Source organism: Platichthys flesus, chromosome 17 (assembly GCF_949316205.1).
Source record: "Platichthys flesus chromosome 17, fPlaFle2.1, whole genome shotgun sequence".
Classification (NCBI taxonomy): domain Eukaryota; kingdom Metazoa; phylum Chordata; class Actinopteri; order Pleuronectiformes; family Pleuronectidae; genus Platichthys; species Platichthys flesus.
Window position 1 is genome coordinate 14059859 of NC_084961.1, and position 21583 is coordinate 14081441.

The 21583-nt window shown below is 45.1% G+C and overlaps 1 protein-coding gene across 1 annotated transcript; it reads left to right on the plus strand.

Moving 5' to 3' along the window:
* The first annotated feature begins 2884 nt into the window (after window positions 1-2884).
* Window positions 2885-17523, plus strand: dlgap3 (discs, large (Drosophila) homolog-associated protein 3). Its single transcript, XM_062410001.1, has 11 exons — window positions 2885-3976; window positions 7670-7881; window positions 8523-8625; window positions 8711-8927; window positions 10662-11188; window positions 12572-12666; window positions 13561-13780; window positions 15624-15918; window positions 16018-16109; window positions 16308-16454; window positions 17082-17523. Exons 1-11 carry the CDS (start codon window positions 2900-2902, stop codon window positions 17385-17387), a joined length of 3291 nt encoding a protein of 1096 aa, XP_062265985.1. The 5' UTR covers window positions 2885-2899; the 3' UTR covers window positions 17388-17523.
* The last annotated feature ends 4060 nt before the right edge of the window (window positions 17524-21583 follow it).

The window sequence follows — 21583 nt, forward strand, 5'->3', positions numbered from 1 at the left end:
TGACAGCGTGCTGTACAGCTCCAACTCCCGGCTGAGCAGCTGCTGAATATTTTTAATACCACACACAGAGGAGGAGGGAGGAGGAGGCTTTGTCCAAAGACAAACAGAAGTATGGAAAAGAAAAATACGTGGCGTGCAAAAATTATTTGAAGAGAGATCCCTGAGCACTTAGCAAGGAACTCATGGAAGAGGGGGCTGAGAGCGAAAAAACAAAGCACCTTGAAAGTGTCCACTGATATTTGGTGTGTTACAGAGAGAGATTACAAATTTGAAACAAACTTTGTAATTAGAGAAGTACTGACAGGCTGAGGGGCAGACAGACTGACAGGTTGAAAAAGAAAGAAAGGAAGAGAGTGAAGGGAGAGGCACGTGACTTGAGGATGGATAGAATTAGGTCAGGAGGAGAGACAGAAAGGAGAGGGGCACGGATGGAGGGATGGATAGAGAGAAGAAAATAAAGATGAGTGAGAGACAACTTTCAGCTGCGTTTCTTTTAACCGCTATCTCTACCGTCTGCGCACAGGGGTGTCTTTTTGACGGTGTTGTGCAGTCAGTGTGCATGTGACTGTGACTGACAGCTCCTAGCCAACAGCCTCTTCCAAAGCCAAAGACTTCCTAATAAACAGAACAAGGTTTAATTTACTCCTCCAGGCGGAACAGAGCAGTGCTGCAGCTCACTTTGCCGCCCTTTCACAAAAGCAGACACAGACACGCAAGTGTGACACACTCCAACAAAAAAAATTGTCTGAACGAAATATTTTATATCGTGTTATTGCTTCTAAGACAAATAAACTTGTGCTCAAGGGGACACAATCCATTTTACTTATTTTGGGATTCTAATCTTGCTTACACCTAACACACATACAAACCAACCAACAAACAAAAAGGGACAAGGGGGGGAACATAACCTCCTTGATTAGATAAGATTAGATTCAACTTTATTGTCATTGCACAGTTCATGTACTTATACAACGAAATGCAGTTTAGCGTCTAACCAGAAGTGCAAAAAAAGGAGTTAAAGTGCAGAGTATTGTGCGTATTTAAAATGTATAATGGTTGTCATTTTTCAGATGTGTATGCATAGTTAGAAGTTGCTTTGCCAAAGAGCAAACATTTCACAAACCAATACAACAACAGATCGTAGGCCCAACATACAGCCAGATTCTTTTCATCAAGTCCATATGTGATTCTTGTGATTTCCTCCACTTCAGCATAATTGAATGGGTTCTTTCATGATCCATAGTGCATCCTTGCACAATCGTGTGGTAATATTTTATGTAGATGTTGTGTAGCCCTGCTGATAATGCCATATATAGATAAGGAAACCAACGAACAACAAAACAACAAATGGACAAGGATGGTAAAAAAACAAAACAGATGAGTGACACACACACGGAGTCAATGTGATGTGGCTCGGTCCATCCAGGTGCCACAGCTGTCTGAAATCTGTCCACAGTGGGATACTGACGTGGTGTGGGCCGTCGTCACGGCTACACCAATGACACAGAAGCATGTGGGGGAGCATCTTGGGTGGCGGCTCTCATTCACCCAATCAAGGCAAACAGGCCACGCTCAATTTAATGATTACCCCAGCATCTGTGCCTTATCTTGCATCTCTGTGTGAAAGACGGCAAAGACGAGCACAAACACACTGGCAGGCGCTCCGAGAGTCCCATCTAGTCGAGGCTTTCATCATGTAATTTCATCACAGTTTAATCACATCTAAAAGCGACGGGAGAGGCTTGTGCACATTATAAACAGTTTGAAGCATGTGACTCATTATATAGTCAGTGGATATTATGGTTAATAGAGGATGTGATTACAGCCACAGCAATTAATGCCAGTCCAATAAAACACATGATTATCACGTTTGGAATTTAATCGGAGTTGTTATCCATGTGATGATAAGGCGAACACAAAAGGCTTTATCCTCTTTCCATTCTGTTTACTTTGACTTACAGCAACTAGACTATGATTTGCATTGTGCTACATCATTTCTGCAGCTCGCCAACGCACAATGGTTTCATTTCCTGCGTTAGTTTTTTTTTATCCAGTCAAGCCGTCAGCAGCGTTGGTTTCTGCCTGGCCACCTGAATATTGTGAATCGTAGTTCTGTGACTCAAAAAGTGAAATCCCTCTTTGATTGGCTGCACAGACATTTGTGAATATGCCCGGACAGACAGCAGGGAGAAGAGCCTGGCTGATGGATGCAACAACAATAAATGGGAGAGAGAGAGAGAGATGAAGGAGAGGCGCTAAATGGGAGAGCACGCCGGAGAGACTATGCAAGAGAGGGGGTAGGGGGGGAAGGCTAATATCCTTGATTTATCAGCCCAGCAGCCTCAGAGATGAATGAGAAGAAGAAAGCTGTCTGTGGCCGCTTATTGCCGCCTGCGGGATGAATGTTCACTATTGCACTATTTGTCTTCGGTTGAGTAAAAAATGAAGTGCAGCATCAATAAAAATGTTAATCAGAAACAGGAAAAAAATAAAAATCCTTTCAATTTGCGGACATCAATCTACAGTCTGATTTTTTGTTGTGATTCATTTGTAAGTCATCGGGTGAACTACACTGCGCTGCCCCTCACACAACTAGTAGAGTATAGAAACATCAAATAAGTTATTTATACCTGTACTCTATCAGAATCATATCTTTAAGGTATTGCATCTCTGTTATTGCCTTTCGCACAAATCGAGCGGATTCTCTTAAAAACTATAAAGGCAGAACAGTACTGAAAACTTTAGATTCCATTATCTGATAAGCCGAATGTTTTATTATGTGCATAAGATCAGAATCTAAAAGTTCACTTCTTCTGTGCCTCCAGGTGAGACCGGTGCAGCCCTGTCACGCCCACAGCGCCCCCTTTCGGCCCGGACGGCCCACCACGCCCCGGCGCCTATGAAAGGGTACCATGTCAGCCGTAGCATGTCCCAGCATTCCTCCGGTGGTGGCGGGGGAGGCCCTTGCCACTGCCCGCCTGAGGACTGTGATGGCCCAGGCAGAGAATACTACCAGGGTCACAGCGACGGCCAATATTACCCTCCGGGGGGTCACGCCGAGGCTCTGGCACTGGAAAGGCATCATTCCCACTCCCACTCCCACAGCCACTCTGGAGGGGGTACGTTTCCTCGCTCCCAGCACCCACCTCTCCAGTCGTTTGACTCTTGTGAGGAGTGCCTGACCTCAGGCCACGGAGGGAAGATGCACCGTATTCCCCCGAATATGGTTGACCAGTTTGAGAAGCAGGTGCCCTTTCATCCCGATGGTTTCCACACGCTGCAGTACCAGCGCACTGCTAGTGGGGGCGCTGAACAACGCAGTGAAAGCCCCTCCCGCATCCGTCACCTAGTCAACTCCGTGCAGCGCCTCTTTGCCAAGTCCCATTCCCTGGAAGCACCATCCAAGCGGGAATACAATGGCACAAGAGGAGGTGGGGACTACCGTGGTGAGAGAGGAGGAGGTCACAGGAGTGGAGGGGAGGAGGGTGGAGGCCACTACTCAGGCCACCAGTCTCGCTCTACCAGGAGGAGCAAGTCTCGAGAGCGCAGCAAGAGTGGAGACTCGAGGCACGAATCGGGCCGACGCCACCGCAGCAGGACAGCGGGCTGGTGGAGCTCTGACGACAACCTGGACAGCGACAGCAGCTACATGGTGAGCGGAGGCAGACGGGGGTATCCAAGTGGACACGAAAGCCTTGACTCTGCCATCCAGGAGCTCACCATGAAGAAGCCCAAGGATCACGGGGGTGGGCGGGCGCCCGGGGAGTGCGTGGCGTGTACCACAATGGCTTTGGCTGGGACTGAGGGAGGGGGACCCCAAGGACACCATGGCCACTCAATGAAGAGGAGCACCTGGTCAGCCATGACAGTGAGTCAGGCCAGGGAGGTGTACCCGTCCACCAGGGGAGGAGCTTATAATAAAGCCCTTGTACCCCTGGAGAGCAAACTGAAGGAGAGGACCTTCCACTACCTGCAGGTGTGTGTACGCCAACCAGTGTGTGTGTGTCTGTGTGTTTGGTCCAGGTATAACCCATTGGCGACTTGTTTTCCTTATGGGACAAATAGCAAATCCACCTGACACAAATAATTTTTTGCTTCAACCTAAGCATGATTAACCAAACAATGAATTCTTACTGGAATTTAATTTTCTATCGGCTCATACAAAGGTATTCATAAAACTTGTCAAAAAACATGAAGTGTCAGGTTAAGAATGAGCAAACACAGCCAAAGGTTGAAAGGTTTAAATATCCACCTGAGCGACACTGTCAGTGACTGTCTTGGTATTTTCGCTGTGAGTCAGAAAACAATGATCCTCACCCACGCAGAGATGATTTGATATCACTCCTAACAGCTCTTACTTCTAGGTGCTGCACTCTGTCTCTGACTCTAACTCGTGATATTTTCCTTTCGCCCTTTCCCTCATTATATGAATTACCCTAAAATTAAAAGCTAATGGTTCTTATAGGGTATCTACAGAGGCAGCTGAGAGATGGAGCGAACACACATATAATTGTACACACACACCATCAAACGTCCAGCTGTGCGGAGGTAGAGCCGCCATGCAGGCTGTGTTTTTACGGAAACAGCAGGTAGCCAAAGAAGTCCCTGGTGTTTTTCCAACTCTCATCCTGTAGACGCAGCTGAGGTCTGCTGATAGAAGAGACAGTGAGAGCAGGGCTGTGTGTGTCAGTGTTTTCAAAGGACACAACCCCACACAATTCGCTCCTGCACCTCAGGCTACACCATCTCAAAGAAATTCCCCCCCACTGCAGCGTTTCTCATATCTCCAGGCATCCTTTGCAGTTTTGCGAAGGAGTGGCGCAAAGGCGTGTGGAGAGAATTTTGTTCGGCACCCGGGATGTGCTTAAGTCAGCCAGATTGATCCATGACTTCAGAGCCGGCGGTTCCCTGAAACAGGAGATATAGAGCTGTTCATGTCCACTCCACTGGGAAGATACATCATGACAAACAGCAGCACAGGTGCCAGAGTGAAGCAATGTCTGGAAATATCTTTGCAGACAGTCTGGTGCAGATGGAGTGTAAAGACTCAAAATCGCACATTGAGAAGCAGAATGTAAAGCAGGTATTATGAACATTTTAACATTAATATTGGATCAGATGACTTCGTAGATGTTTAAGCCGTCACTCAGGGAATTATCACCAACTCCTACAGCTCTCCCAAGATGTATTTAACACAGATAAAGAACTACACAGAAAACATTACGAATAATAATCTACAGTGCAGAGGGAGGCAGGAAAACTCCTTATTTTCAGGCTTAATATAGCTAACATTTATTTCCTATGATTTTGTGTGGTCAAAATTGATTTATTGCAGGTTTAACATTTTTTACTTTTTGTTTTACTTTAGTAAAAAATTACAAAACACTTCACACCTGACAGAAGCGCTGAGCTAACACAAATCTTACACCACAAACCATGAAAAGATCACAATTTATATAACTGTAAATACATTTGTATAAATTGCAAAAATAAAATAAACTTTCTTTCATAACAAAGCAAGTACATTTCCAAGTACCCGTTGAGTTGGTGGGTTTTGAAACACTGACATGATTGTACAAGTCCACACCAGGTCACTGCTCAAGTGAAGCAGCTCAAAGTGAAAAATAAAGGAACATGAAAAGCCGGAGTCTGAATTACAGTTGGACATGTGTAAGGTTTTTCCCCCCATGGTGTCAAAGGCAATCACGATGTGTGGCATCAGAACCCGGTGCCCTCCAATCCCTTAGCCTCTCTCTTCCCCCCTCGGCCTGTGTCTGATAGATAAGAAATGAGAAAAACAAGAATATGGAGCAAAAGTGAAATGAAGACATAAACAGAGGGAGAGACGTAGACTGAGGGGGGAAAGAGCAAGGTAGAGGGATGCAGAGATAGCGGAGCAAGCTCAGGGATAGAAATGAGATAAAGGAGGTGATGATCGCCACGGGGCAAAGTGAGAGGAGGAGTGAAAGTGCAGGATGAGAAAATGAGAGAGATAGTGGAAGGCCAGGGGGATCGGGAGATTAGGCTGAATCATCTTTTTAAGTGATGACCTTAAAAACACACACTCAGCTAGATGCCAAGCCCTGGGGCCTTGACTGAACGTGTGTGTGTTAGTCAGTGTGTGTAGGTGTTTTTTTATATGAACACATGTGTGTGAGACTACACACCTCAGAGAAATTGTAAAAACTGAAGCTTTAATCACACTGGAAAATAAATCAGACACATACACACGCACTTAAATATCGAGCTCCTCCGCCGTATCCGAATGTTGATGTCACTAATTTCTGTTAATCTCTTATAATCTGTGGATTTATACACATTGTCATTACCATCTAATGCTGCATATTTGAAACCAAAACGTGAATTTAACAAAGACACACCGTCATGACTTGTGAGCAATGCTGTGTGGATACTTAACATCTACTTAACAAAGCACTATGTCATTTGGACTGCAGCCACACATGGTGCATTCTGCCGGGCACAGTGCCCCCCTGCCATGAAGTGGTTTTCCTGTTGACAAAAATACAGATTTATTAATCTCTAGACTGGTATATCAACCGTCAACCTTTCTCTAGAACGGTTGAAATTCCTCGTTATCCCTCATTTCTTGAACCAGAGGAGCTGCCGATTACTGATGGTTTAAGTTTCCTAGCTAAATATGAAGATAATCACTGTTTTTTTAATGCCTTCTGTGTATTTTTAACTGATATACAGCTTGGCATCATTCTTGAACTTGCTTGGCCTGAATCTGGTCATTTAGGCTGCAACTATCAGTCAGTTACACAGGAAAAGTGTCAAAGTGGGTCGCTGATGCATCATTCTAATACTTGACAGATTACAAAAGAAATACAAAAGCTCAGGATGAAAACGAGGTGCCATATACCTAAGAGACACAGACGGAGTTGTCCAGAGTGTTTTTGGTGAACTCCAGAGAAAGTGGATCCTACGGCAGTCTACGGGGTTCATTTCTCAAAATTGCTCAAGTCACGTCAAATCAATGTGCATGAAAATATTTTTTCAAATTCATTCCCTATGTGCCCTCTTAAGATCTTTAGAAAATCTCCTAGCAACAAAACCAAATGGAGATGATATTTTAAAGAATATACTAACATTATGACATAGTTATGAGAAGTCCGAATTTTACTCAAGGACTACAGTGGAAACTATAGGAGCCAATATTATGGTTTAATTTCATTGCTCTTTATTAGTTATCTATGTGTTGTTTTACCTGTGTGTGTGTGTGTATCTGTGTGTGTGTGTGTGTGTGTTGTTTTCATTTTGTTTTCTCATCAGACTCCTTCTCGTCCGCTCATCCATCTTCCTGCTCTCCGTGCGTTTAAGTCTGCTTCCCTGCTTCTTGTCTCGTCACCTTGTTCATCTGTCTCTCTCTCTGTATATTTCTGTTTTGAGAAGTCTTTAAATAACAGATAAGGGAAGAATATGCCGACAGTGCAACAACAATCAACATTAATTTGCATTGTTTTCAATAACGTTTCCCTGAGCAGTCGGTGCAGTTGAAGAATGCACTTGCCTTAAACTCTGGGTTCAACCCATTCACAGAGAATCTTACTAAACCAACAGGGCCGTGTGAGTGCTCCACATGGTAGATCAATCCTGCCTCTTTATCGTTACACTTCATCGTCTGACTCCTCATGTGAACGTGTCTCAGGTCCCCTCAGATGACTGGGGAGGCAGCTACGGTGGCGGCCCGGGCGAAACCGGCGGAGAGATCCCTTGCCGCCGCATGCGGAGCGGCAGCTACATCAAGGCCATGGGTGATGACGACAGCGTGGACTCCGACACCAGCCCCAAGGCCTCGCCCAAGTCCACCCTGATCGCTCAGAGAGACGCCTTCCGACGATCCATCAGCATGGATCAGAGGTCAGATGTTATTGTGATCATTTTCAGAGCACTTTATACCACCGATGGAATGTTAAAATATCACAGCATAAAGATACAAGTAGACCCTTTCCGAGAGCAATGACATTTTTATTCTTAAAAATATTCAGTCTGACATGGGAATCCGAATTAGAGGCATTGAAACATCCCAAATGAATGTGGCAATGTTGAAATAGTTGCTACAAATATCAACAAATCCAAACTTTGTATCACATCAGCAAAGTCCATTCATTAAAAAGAGACACAGAAATGAATGTTCTTGCGATGTACATCAGGTAACAGACACCTTCAGAAATAGTCGATAAATTCTTTGGGGAAGTATGTGAGGTTTGTTGTTTTTCCTTTTTTTTCTTCCATAACTGTGTATCCAACATGGAAATAGCGATATTCTGTTCTCAGATTGATTTCTTACAAGATACTCAGGATACTGTTTGGTATAGTACTTTTCAGTTTTTCTCCTTTGACACAGGAACGCAGGAATTTATTTGACCAAAATAGCAAAGCAAACGTTTGGATATTTTGCCGCCAGAATACAATTTCAACTAGGCGGGAAATAAGAGCGGGTTTCACCACACACTGTCATAGTTAAAGTGGATTTTTGGGGTGTCATGTGTTTGCTCCAGGTACTCGTGTAAGCAGTGCACGGATTCCTACCCTACCAGCCGGACCACGCCCAAAACCCACACCCGCTCTCGTAGTTACACCCGCTCTCTGACCAGCTCACAGGTAACCAGTCACGCGCTTCATTCGTTTCTCATCCCGCACAGTGAGTTCATTAACTATACAGACTTTACTCATTCCTCTGCTCCAGCTGGGGGACACTTTGAACCGTCAGTTTGAGGCCGTGTGTGAGACCATGTTCGGGGAGGTGGAGTCCCAAGCCGTGGAGGCCCTGGATCTGCCGGGCGTGTTTCGCTCCCGCAGCCACAGCTACGTCCGCGCCATCCAGGCCGGCTGCTCCCAGGACGACGACTGCCTCTCCGTCTTCTCCATGTCAGGCCCCCAGGGAAGCATCAAGGGCGGGGCCGGTGAGTGTGAGCGTGTGGCGCGGTTCAGTCAGCTTGTTAGTGTTAGAGAAATGTGTGGTTGCCGTCTGTGTGGTGGGAGCCTGGTGGGAGACACAGTTGGAGAAGGAATTTTATGACAGCTTGCGCCTGCCTACCTCGACAGAAGTTTACGAAATTACACACAGACACACACACACACACACACACACAAGCCAGGCTCTGCACAGCTGCATGAAGTATGTGCATCCATTTTAATGTTTTCCTTCTCTTTTCCTTCAATCTCTGCAATCGTTCCCCTCACACTCTCTCTCCTCTGCAGTGTTGACTGTACTGTATGTATATGTGTGCATGCTGTAAGCCCACGGGCTTATGTGGATGTGATTGTGCCGCCCTTTGTTCTCTGTCACCTCTGTCTTCACTCCTATCTCTGCCATCACCCTCCCCTGTGTGATGGCAAGTTTCTGCAGCTCGGTAATGGGGAAACCGGAACGCTCATGATTATGATGATAGCTCAGTGTCTCCAGCTGCTTCTTTCTCTCTGTCTTTCCGTCTGTCTCCCTACCTGGCACCTTCACATTCCCCCTCGCCTTCTCCTCCTTCACCGTCACTCTTGAAGTGAGACATCGCCGATATCCACTTCATCTGCTTTTTTTATCTGGGAGTGTGTCAGCGTGTGTATTTGCTTTTATGTGTGTTTTTTACAGTTGACTGCAGGGCCACTCAGTGCCTCACAGGATATTATTTTTTTTTCAGCTTAGACCAGCAAATCCCCTCTGCGATTTATTTAAGCCACTGTGAAGTGTCAAAAAACACATGATGTATACACAAGCTTAAGTACACATACACCCAGGGGTGCATCCAGGCGCAGGGCCAGGGGGGCACTGGCCCCAGCTGAAATCTGATTGGCCTCTGAAGGGCCCCTGCCCTTTTTTTATAAACTAGCCACTTACTAACAATACTACCAATAAACAAATAAAAATGTCTTAGCTTTAGCATATTCAAGAACAAGTTATATATTCAATGATGTGTGGCTTTGCTTAGAGCTATTTTGAGCTAACAGTAAACACGGAATGAATTAAATGTGCACCTTAATTAATGGAAATGGAAATATAAATGGCCCGTAAATTTTGGCCCCATCTTGGCCCTGATTTAGAAAAGTCCTTTATCTGCCACTGCATGCACCCACGTACAAGTACCCACACACACTGCAGGTCACAGCATCAGATGTATATTTGTGTGTCTGTGTGCATTTTTTTGTGTGTGTGTATACGTTTGATTGGAGCGGTGAGGATGAAGAGACAGAATCTGCACTTCTCATTTTAATATTTCTCTCAGGAAATTGCTTTATATTCCTATGAAGCAGAGTTAAGTTCGCTCAGGGGAAGAGGTTCCTTTTGTCGCCTCTGTCATGTCTGTCTCTTCCACCCCTTTGCTCTCTGCCTCCCACTGAAATTCACACTTTCTTTGGTGAAAAGAAATCGTGAGCTGCTTTTTAAAATATTTTTGTCACACTGGCATTATTTTTTAATGATTTTGTTGTTTTTCTCTCTCTCTCTCTCTGTTTTGGTTCACCTCCTTTTCCCTAAATAAATGTCCCTCTTTTGTGAATCCGTCTATCCTTTCATCTTCTCTTGCCAGTCTGTCAATTTTGTAAGTTTCCAACTCCCCCTCCTCCCAGTTCAGAAAGTTCCTGTTTTGCTTTTAATTGCCCACTCTGCCTCTGTCTCCCTTTCTCCCACTCTTCTGACACTTCAGTCTTTCCCTATCGTAAAGGTGCTCCTCCCCCACTCCCACCTCGCATGTCCAAGTCTTCTCTCTCGGTGCGGGCCCAGAGCAGCACCGAGTCCACCCAGGACGCCTACTTCCAGAATAGTGGACAGTTGACCTCTGTATCCGGGCGCCAGAAGCAGCACAGCAACTCCGTGGACATGGGCAGCTCTGACGGACCCTCGGGTCGCACCTCCAGGGGGGGCTACTACACCGCCACGGGCCCTGGACGTTCCCGACAGCACAGTAACTCGGCAGAGAGCCTCGACGGGGTCAGGGGTTCACGGGAGCTGGTACCCTACGGAGGGGGTCCGGGGGTCGGGGTGAGGGCCAAACACAGCAGCTCAGCTGACAGCCTACTGGAGGGGCCACCGAGGCCGGCCAGAGAGAGGGATGGCAAGGCTGGGGGTAGCCTGGGGAAATCAGTCTCTCTGCCTCAGAACAGCCTAGTGCTGTGTAAAATTGCAGGGCAGGATGAAGGAAGAAGAAAGTGGAGTCCATCAATAGCTGTACAGGTGAGTAAGGACCCAGAGATGATTGTTTAGTCTGTCCAACATCCACAGTCCTAAGAAATTCAAGTTGCATTGATTGAATAACATTCGAGAAGCTTAAACCAAAGAATACTGATCATATTTGCTTCATAACACTTATTATAATTGTTTTCAAATGTTTCTGTTCATTGACTGATCATTCCAGCACTGACATAGGGCTGACAATGTAGGCACTTGTTGAAGGAATAGTTGACCAATGTTAGTTATTCACTTTATTGCTGTTCGCTTATGTGCATGAACTATGAAACTAGAGCTGGATACTGGAAGGAAACTGCTCTGCCCCTCCCCCTAAACATAATAACATATTATCACTCATTTAAAGCAATCATTTGATATTTGGGGAAATGTCTAAACAGGTGGCAGGAGATGTGAAAATCACCCCAGTGGTTTCTTAGTCATTTTTCAACACTGTATTTATTTCGGAAAGAGTTTTCTGATTTCCCAGGGGCCCCTCCTCCAGTGCCACCTCATTTAAAAAAAAATCCTGGTATCGCCCCTGGCCAGGAGTTGGATGAGAAAAGATCAATTCAACTCTCATGTGTGCCTATTAAACATGAAGCTACAGCTAGCAGCCATCGCTGCAGTTATTCCCTTGCTGTAACCTGTTGTTTTTTCTACATTTAGGCTTTTGCCTGGCTTCAAAAGGCCTAATGAGACATTATTGCTCACATTCCCGAATCACAATTTGCCTCATTGAACTTAACAAGATGCAGCATCCACTGCCTTTAACCCTCTACGAGAGTGCGGAAAAACGCCCCCCAAAAAAGGACAGACAGACGTGCCAGATCACGTGTAGAGCAGAGCAAATAAACAAAATAACAATATTTACAACATTCATGAGAAATGAGAGTCTCTAACATAAATGGAGGGGTATATCGATTGTAATGTAGTAGCGGTATGGCCAGGAATAGTAGCATATGTGAGTAGGCATATTATACATCCAAGTAATCTAGTTGTAATCATAATCCACGATCAGATGCCTCCATGATATGGCCGCAGCAGCGATACCTGATCTGCAACGATACAGCACATGGACCTCGGGGAAGAAGTCGAGTCAGTAACATGTATTGATCAGACATTTATGTGATTAAGAGGGAGAAGAGGAAGAAGAAGCTTTCACGTTCTAGGCCTAAAGCAGCAGAACTAAGAGCTGGTCCGAGACCGGAACCAGCTCTGACTATAAACTTTATCAAAAAGATGGCTTCTTCCTCCTGAACTCGGATCAGATTACGTGGTGCTGGCACATTTACCAAAAAAGTGAACTTGTATGTGACATCTTTAGTCCACGTTTTTCAGCAAATAGCTCGCCGGTCTGAGTTTGGTGCTTTGTGTCTTTTTGTGTTCCAGGTGGACAGCTCGGGGACCCTGTCCGATTCAGAGGGAGAGGGTAAAGCTCTGACAGAGGTTCACTCTATAGGGGTCCAGGTGGAAGACGACAAAAGGTAACGGAAGTTTACAAGAAATTCAAAGTAGGGAAATAATAACAATGTGGCATTTGAATTTGCCCTAATTATGGACACCAGGTAAGATCTGCATTTTGTTTGTTTGCTAATTCATCTTTGCCCCCTTCAAAATATGTGGTTTCATCAAGAGCTTGTGATCTCCGCGCGCTAATTTATGTGAATAATCTCCACATATAATTTGAAAAGGCCTCCATCTCCCCGGCGCCCAACAGTGCAGCCACGTATGGTTTGATTTCTTGGCTAGATCCTATTATTTCATTTAACATTTCATCAGACATCACAGCGTGAACTCGGTAACACTTTGTTCCAAGAATGTCTTGTTTTTCGCCATTAGTGACGGTAGCCATGACTACTGCAAATCATACGCTCGACATGACTTTCACATGTGACGCAGCCCTTCTCCTCATTATATCCGGTGCGGCTTACGGGTCAGATGCACACAAACACACGCTCCCGAAAAAAAACTCGGGCGGTGTGTGATCATGCACCTGTTAACAATGTCCCCCACCTCCTGTAATCACAGAGGATGACAGTGGGGCGTTGGTGGAGGGAGTAAAATAGGACCGACATCTGAGTCACACCTCATCACGCAGCAGAGACGGATGAGAGGAGGCGGGATATAAACTTGTAAACACTCATCACCGAGTCCACTGACATGACATTTGCACACAGCGTTGCGTCATATGCCAGAGGATTTAGCAGGACTTATCAAAAAGCGATGGAATAGTGGTGACAGCAGTGACAGCGTGACCGACCCCGGCTCAAACAGGCATCTGCAATTATTAGAAGGGGAAACAAAAATTCTCATCAGAGAGATATTTCTCTTACATGCAATGCTCTGAGTGACTGGATGGCTGCGGGCCTGTGTTGCAGGCGGGCTCGCTTCAAGCGCTCCAACAGCGTGACGGCGAGCGTGCAGGCCGACCTGGACCCCGAGGGCTTCCCGGGGCTCAGCATCGCCGTGCCAACGCAGGATAAGAGTCTCCAGTTCGGCTGCTCCTTCCAGAGGCACTCGTCGGAGCCCGAGTCGGCCAGTCAGTACGCGGAGTGCCATCGCACCGTCCACACGCAGGGACAGTGGGCCTACAGAGAGGTAGGACTGCAATGGTGTGCAAAAACATCTGTTAAGAAGTTTCTCCGATATATCTATACACAGCAGAACCAACATAACTTCCACGGTGAGGGTCACATTGACAAAGAAAGCAGTTACAGCCCCACAAGCTTGAGAAACAAGACATTTAAGCCTAGTGGTGAACCGGCATCATTTATTTTAATTCTAATAATTACGAGAGAAATGGTATTAAGACTCCTTCTTAGAAAGAAAACCTCCTCATTTGCTTCTCAAATACCTTTTTATCTTATTTGTTAAAACCCTTTTTGTGTCCTGATAGTCATCAATAAATAAATTTGTCAGATGGAAAATTAAAAAAAAAGTGGTGTGTCGCTGCAGGTTCATTTGCTTTGGGGAAGTAGCTTATGCAAGAGGGCTACTGGGAGGGGCTGGGATGCATCGGTTGCATTTTAGCCTGCTCTCTAGCTTTTGCAGTATTTACCAACGCTGGCTTTAAATATGACAGTATACCCCTCATGGATATTCATGAAACAGAACCTTTAGTTAATCAAAAACTGTATTTAAGGATCCATTCAATATAAGTTGGTTCATTATGTGGGTCTGTCACCCAGAAAAACACTCCCTTCAGAACATCTGTCTGGAGTAATATCACATAATGAAGATGAAGCACCTTCGTAACAGTGTTGTAAAACACCATCAAACTTCATTTACACTAATGAATTCCTGCTTAAATGGATCATTTGAAATATTCTGGAACAGAAACTAATATAACAACAGGGTGGTCTATTAGATTAGATTAAATTGCTCGGATGATTTTCAGCAGACGACAGTAAACAGGTTAATGTTAATCAGGGGAAGTACTGGAGCTTTTGGCAGGAATATGGTTTGAATCATAGACTAGATATCAAGAAGCACAGCGCGTCTCCATGTCCTGCCAACAACCACAAATGAATGCCGCCATCTTGCGCATTTGGAGCCAGAGTCTGTGTCAGTGGCGTTCATGGAATGGAGCCATGGTAACACTTCACTTTTGGGGAACTGTCATACTGACAATCTTTACATTCAGTTTATGGTGTAGTCCATGTGATTGTGCCTCGCCGTAGCCTACATGTGCACAAGATATAAAGAAAAGGAGAACCTGCTTAAAATCATCCCTTCAGTGCTACTAGTGGTCAAAAACTCACTTTAACGTAAAATCCTAATTTTTTCCCAATTAAAGGTTTAGCATGTACGATTTTGTGGCCTCTAGTGGTGACGTTGCATGTTGCAGCTGAATACTCGTCACGTCACCCTCCCCTTCCAAACATGAAAGAGGTGGCCTTCAAAAGGTGTTAGTTTGTCCAGTCTGGGCTACTGTAAAATAAATAAAGTATGGCCTCCGTAGAAAGGACCCGCTCCTGATGTGAATGCAAAGAATTTAAATATAAACCATATAAAGAAAACAACCATTTCATCTCAATCTTACACACAGAACCACTAAGATAAATTCATTTCAATAAAACCAAGTTTACACAGGGTTAATCCATGACTCTTTGAATTGCAGCCATTGAAGACTCTAACACAATGGAAAGATGCGATGCACATGATCAGGCCTCATATCATCCTGTAATTATATTCCCCACAAAAAGTGAGTTCACAGTCTGTCACTGAAATTGTGATAGAAGCGACAGTGGGAAAGTCTACCGTGGTCTGTGACTGAATGTGGGATTGTTTGGTGCATTTGCTGTAATTACCTTCTTTCAATCACTGTGATACAGGGTGAGGGTCACAGTGAAAAGAAGGTTTGTAGTAGCACTGTCTGGTTCTAATCAGAACACATTACTGACAGTCCAAATACCAACAGTTGTCTCTTCCATTTCAGCAGGACTTTATTCAGGGTGGCTACCCCAACGAGGCCTGCCCGGCAGACCCACGGCCCCATCCCCACCCGCACTTGCCCCCACGTTCCCACTCCCCTCTGCCCATCACCTCTGAGCGAGCCTGGGCGGGAACACCGTCCCTGGAGGGCCCCCGCAGCCTGCCCGACTCGGGCCGAGCCTCACCCTGCATGAGGGACGGAGAGTTCTTCTTGCGCCTCCTTCAGACAGAAGTGGAGAGGATGGAGGGCTGGTGCCAGAACATGGAGAGAGAGGCCGAGGAGAACGAGCTGCCCGAGGAGGGTGAGTTTGGGATGGAGATCGAAGAAGATTAGAGATAAAGATGAACCATGAATAACTCTTGGATTTTCTGAAACTACATTTGTGCTGTTTCCTCCCTAGTTCTTGAGCTGATTCGAAATGCAGTTGGCAGCGCCCAGATGGTCATGTCTCAGAAAGTCCAGCAGTTCTTCCGCCTCTGCCAACAAAGTGTGGTGAGTGTGTGCGATGCCTGCAAACTCATGACAACACACATTACACATGGTGCGTGGTTTTGCCGAGACTCAATGTTTCTAAAGGCAATAATAACATTGGCTTCAAAAACAAAGGAAACTGGTTCTCGCTTTAAAAAATCCTTGTTTATTCATTTCTCGCCCCATCACATGTCACATCCTGACCCCCTGCCTGCCCAGGACCCATCAGCCTACCCTCAGCCCACCTCTCAGGACCTGGCAGGCTTCTGGGACCTGCTCCAGCTCAACATAGAGGACGTCAGGGTCAGGTTTCAGGACCTCCAGAGGCTCAAGGACTCTGGTTGGAGGCTCCTACCTGAAAAGAAGGTGAGACGTCCGGGGATCCAAACAGCCCAGCTTTCCCTTCAACAATCCCCCAGAGCTAAGATGGCAATGTGCAGAAGAGTAGCGCAGATGGCCGTGCCCTCCGAGCCTTTGCAGGCTGCAAATATACAGAACAGCAAGAGGAACTGAGCTGAGTTGAGCTGAGCCGGGTGGAGCGGCCCAAGTGAATTCTTAAAAAGTCTTAAACTGCTAGAAATTATTCCAACTGTAATTTAATTTTGTATTTATTGCTGCTTGTCTGTTACAAAGGTTAAGACGACTCATTGATCAACTACATTATTCTTGATAACAGACTAACAATTGTTTCTCCTTTTCTTCTTGTTTTTTTTTACATTATTTTTTGTTTTTCCTTTCCCATTTCATATCTGTGTATGTGACCTGATGCTAATGCATGCTGGGAAACTTTGTTTTGTAATGTCCTGTTCCACAATTCTTCCTCTCGTGTTTTTCCTTTGGTTTCTCATTCTCCTTGTCTACCCCAATATGTCCTCCTTTTTGCCACGGGATTCCTATTGTGCCTCGTTACAAAACCATTTCCCCACCACCCGACACAAAAATATCCACTGTCTGTTCACATGTTAAATCTATGTCTCTACGTTGACGGGCAAGGAGGACAAGAAGCTTCCTCCTCCTTTACCAAAGAAGCCAGCGGGTGGCGTGAGCGGCAGCCTCAGGGCCGATAGCGCCGGTGACCTGGGCAGCGGAGGTGGGTCGGGGGGCCTGGTGGTGCCTCGTGTGGGCGGACACACCTTGCCCATCAGGGAGAAGTCCCTGGACCTCGGGGATCGTCAGAGGACGGAAGCGAGGAGGAGGCTGCTGCAGACCAAGAGAACCGCCTCCTTCAGGCAGAACTCGGCCACGGAGAGCGCAGACAGCATCGAGATTTACATCCCCGAAGCCCAGACTCGACTCTGAACACAAGGACTGTGGTGTCTCCCTAACCGCCCCCTCATTCGCCTCAAACAGACCTGCCCCTCATTTTGGATCCGGAGCAGGTCATCTGCTCGCTGTCCCTCTGCATTTCCATTGTCTCACATCTGCAAATGCCAATATCTTGCTCATTCAACAAGCAATGACCGCCATTTTAGTGTCTTGAAAATGTTGACACAGAGGCCTCGACCTGACATGGTTGCTAGCAGATTTGAGTTACAGACCTTTTTAACTCTCTAGATTTCTTTATTTGTTTCATTTACTTGGCCAACAAACAGTACATTTTTATAGGCAGCAGAGGTCCACGCAGTAGTAGCATGCCTGTGCGTGTTCACCTAGCACTTCTCCATCACTGAAAATAAAGGGCTTAACAGGCACAAAACCTCTGGCAGAATCTCCCTGTATGGATCCCTGCAGCAGAATTAGCTCCATATTGCGTTTGAGAAAATCCAAGCCAGTTGAATCATCGATGCTACCACTAGGGTTGACCCTCTCACTATCAGATTATATGCTGTTGAAGTCAGATGGTCCTCAATCCTCAAAGAACATCCTCCAAACACCGTGAGCCTCCCGCAGCTGTCACCTCTCACCCAGGTGCCATCTGTCCACCCAGGCCCTGGGTCAACGAATACGAAGCAACTTTCCGTTTCTCTCCTTCATTTCCAACATCCGCATCCCGTGTGACCACTCTTAGCATTCAGCCGTGAGGCTGTATGAATGTGCAAGTGCTATTTGTACGTAGTGTGGACACTCATGTTTGCCAAAAGGAGCTCTTGCAGTATAGAATCACAGCCTTGACAACTAGAGAGCATCACAGTCTAAAGAGGGAAAAAACATTTGCAGTTTTCTCTTCATGTAGTCTTTCTGAAGTTTCAGGGTCGGGCGGTCACTGGATATTTTTATGGGATTTTGTTTTGGTGGCTTTTCAGGACTCTTTACTGGCAAGGCCCCTACTTCACTGTGAGACTATAGCACCATCAAGTGGTCAAACATGGACCCAAACCAACAGGAGTGGTGCGTAGAGCGTTTGTTTTCCACTTCAGTCAGAAATGAACAGGTGCCCTGATGACACAGCCATGAAGAAGATCAGTTTCTTTGTTGTAACTTTTTTTCAGCTCTCTCCTTTCCCCACACTCCTTCCTGTTTTATTTTATGAATATTGTTTGAGTGGACGTCCCCTGTGGTGTTTTTTTACTTAATTAAGAGGGAGGTAGATCACTAAGCAAGAAGGAGTGAGCTGCCAAGGTCCTGGGTTGAACCCACCCACCTAACTTGAAGTACAATCCTCTTTCACACACACACACAAACACACACATACATACACACACACACACACACACACACAGCTGATGAGAGACGGAATGAGTTCTCTGATGGGAATAAAACAAAAGGAGACACATTGCGCGCGTCTCCCTCCGTACCCTTTCCAAAGAATCATCACAGAGCGGAAACCACTAGTTGTGAATTCAATAGAAAAGAAGCCACTAGATGTATTGCTGAGATTAAGTACCCCTTGTTGTGAATGGAGTTACACTGAATGTGTTCCTGTACTGCCCTAATTTATTTACTAGAGGCCCAGTGACTACTAACGAGTCCAAATCAACCATTTTAAACACACACACGAAAAATGTTTAAGCATGACCCTGTTTAATTCTTTTTCTAAAATTTGGATGGAATGTGTCGGCAAAATGGGATATTTTAATGGGAGATGTATATTTTATAATATAATCTACATTTCTAGATTAGTAGAGACTATTGAGTACAGTATATGTACAAAAAAGAAGCATATATCAAATGTGAAATACTACAGTATTATTATTATGATAGATTATAGCATTGTGTGAAACTTCAGCCGTGTGGCATATTCAGACTCAGTATATGTGAAAAAGACTTTTAAATAATGATTATTATCTTAAGTTTGTGAGTGCTGGGTCAGGTTCACAGGGTATAACTGGCAAGAGTGTTTATTGCCAAGTATGATCCTCCTTCGATCTACTGTATATCTATGTGTGGTTCGAACAACATATACTGCTGTATCCCCTCCCTGTATTTCCTCTTTAGAGCCAACTACACGTGCCTAACCAGCTATATGTGGTGGTTTCCTTTGAAAACAGTTTACAGTCCATATATATATATATATATATATATTATATGACGGCGAGCGAGAAAGACATGTAAATAGAGGACTAAAATCTGCAGAAAAGCTGCAGAGCATACTGTTATAGAAAATGTTTTTATCGTACTGACACGCCATTCTTTGTCTCCCTCACCTTCACTTGCAATACTCACATACGACTCGCAGACTTTGTTGATACTGCATGTTTTGTGAAATTTAGCAGAATCTCTTTTTTTGTTGTTTTGGACCGATAAAAGTTGAGCAAAATTTTGTAGCTGATGAAGCTTTTTTTGGTGTGATTGAAAAAAAATTAACAAGAGTTTTACAGTGCAGTTGTTTCAATGAGTCACTACTTTGTACAAAGATTCTATCCTCGGAGGACGGTAACACTGGAAACCTTGAATCAGCAGTCTGCGTTTTTTGACTTGAATCTGGACAGATCAATTGAACAACCTCTGTGTAAAACAAGCTGCCCTGGCGATGAAAGAAGAAGATAAAAAAAAAGGGCTCTGAGTCAGATGTAGTTTTGAATTCATTTTGCAGCAGCGCAGGTGTCGGAGCAGCCTTTTATCCCCTCGTCCCTTCACCTGTGTCACCCTCACACTTGACAACATCTCAGTGGTGTCTGACTCGGCCCTTGAACAAAGCACAAAGACCTGCTTTTATACTGTTACTCCACTGTGAACGGACTCTCGACTCCGCCCTCCAAATCCTCGGACCCGCACGCAGAGGGATGGCACGGCCTTTCCATTTGGGCCTAGAGGGACACCAGGAATCAAGGAGACTTTGGTGGATATTTATACTCGGTAGCAACTTCTACTACTTCTTATTCGGTTTTCGCTGACTTTCTCCTCTGTACTCTCGATCACAAGTTGAGGTGTTAGCCAGCCACCTAGCCTTGAAACAGGTCCATTGCAAACACACTTTTTCGTGGTTGTGATTTCCATTCTGTTTTGTTCTGTATCTATCTTACCTGCTATATATCTGCACAGTATAAATACAGGGGTGTCAGCTAACAATAGCACCTGGGTGTATAGTTGTACAAACATGATCCAAGCACTCAACAACACACCAGACTATTTGAACCTCTCCCTTTCTGTGCTGAAGTGCAAAGACCCCACATGGACAGCACTAAGGACATGTCAACTCTGAGTACCTCAGTTTCTAGCAGCAGTGTCTACAGCCCCCGGCCCCCGACCCCAGACCTCGGCCCCTGTCCTCAGGGGCTTCTCTAGCAACCACACAACAGGCGGACCCTGAAAACACAGGACCAGAGCCGTCCCGCAGGAACGTTGATCCATATGAACAAAACGGGAGGGGGACGCTCGCTGTCTGAACCCAGTTTCTCTAGTAGCCATTTTCAGAGACTGGATGAGTGGAGGGCGGCAAAGGAGGGGGGGTGATAGCTCAATTGTAGCAGGTAATTGTGCATCTGCAACAAAGTAGAGCAAGAGGGATGTTGTAGCAGCAGATTTGAGTTTAAGTTTGACATTTCTCTGAGGCAGAGCTGCTCTGGAGGAAGGAAGTCAGCGTGTGTCAGCACTGAAAGGCTTTTAAATAACTAGCAGCAAAAGTCAATGTTAACGTCCGCAGGGAACTAGACCATTATATCATTATCATTACAATTTAAAAAGATTATTTTCCTATCAAAAATATAAACAAGTGCATAATGTGAATAGACCTATTTGCTAAAATAATACAAATTTAAGTGAAAACTCCCCCCACCATCCAAGACACATCTTACACACACATTTAGATGTTCTAGTCTTCAACCAAACTTCTAAAATTGAGATGATCTTGCAGTCTTGTGTACATATAGAATTCATGGGGGTTCTCACAATATTGCCATCGCTGTGGACTAACATAATCCACTGTTCTTGGGGGCCCAGCTAACATTAGAAAACAGGGAAATTCTAGTATTACCTTCAGTAAAAAAATTGTGATGTAATATGCTATGGAAACAGATTAAGCTAATAAATTATGATGAACATGAGAGTTGTGATATTGAATTACGCGCCTGCAGAAGGAAAATAAGATGTTTGGACCAATTAGCAGACTGCTACAT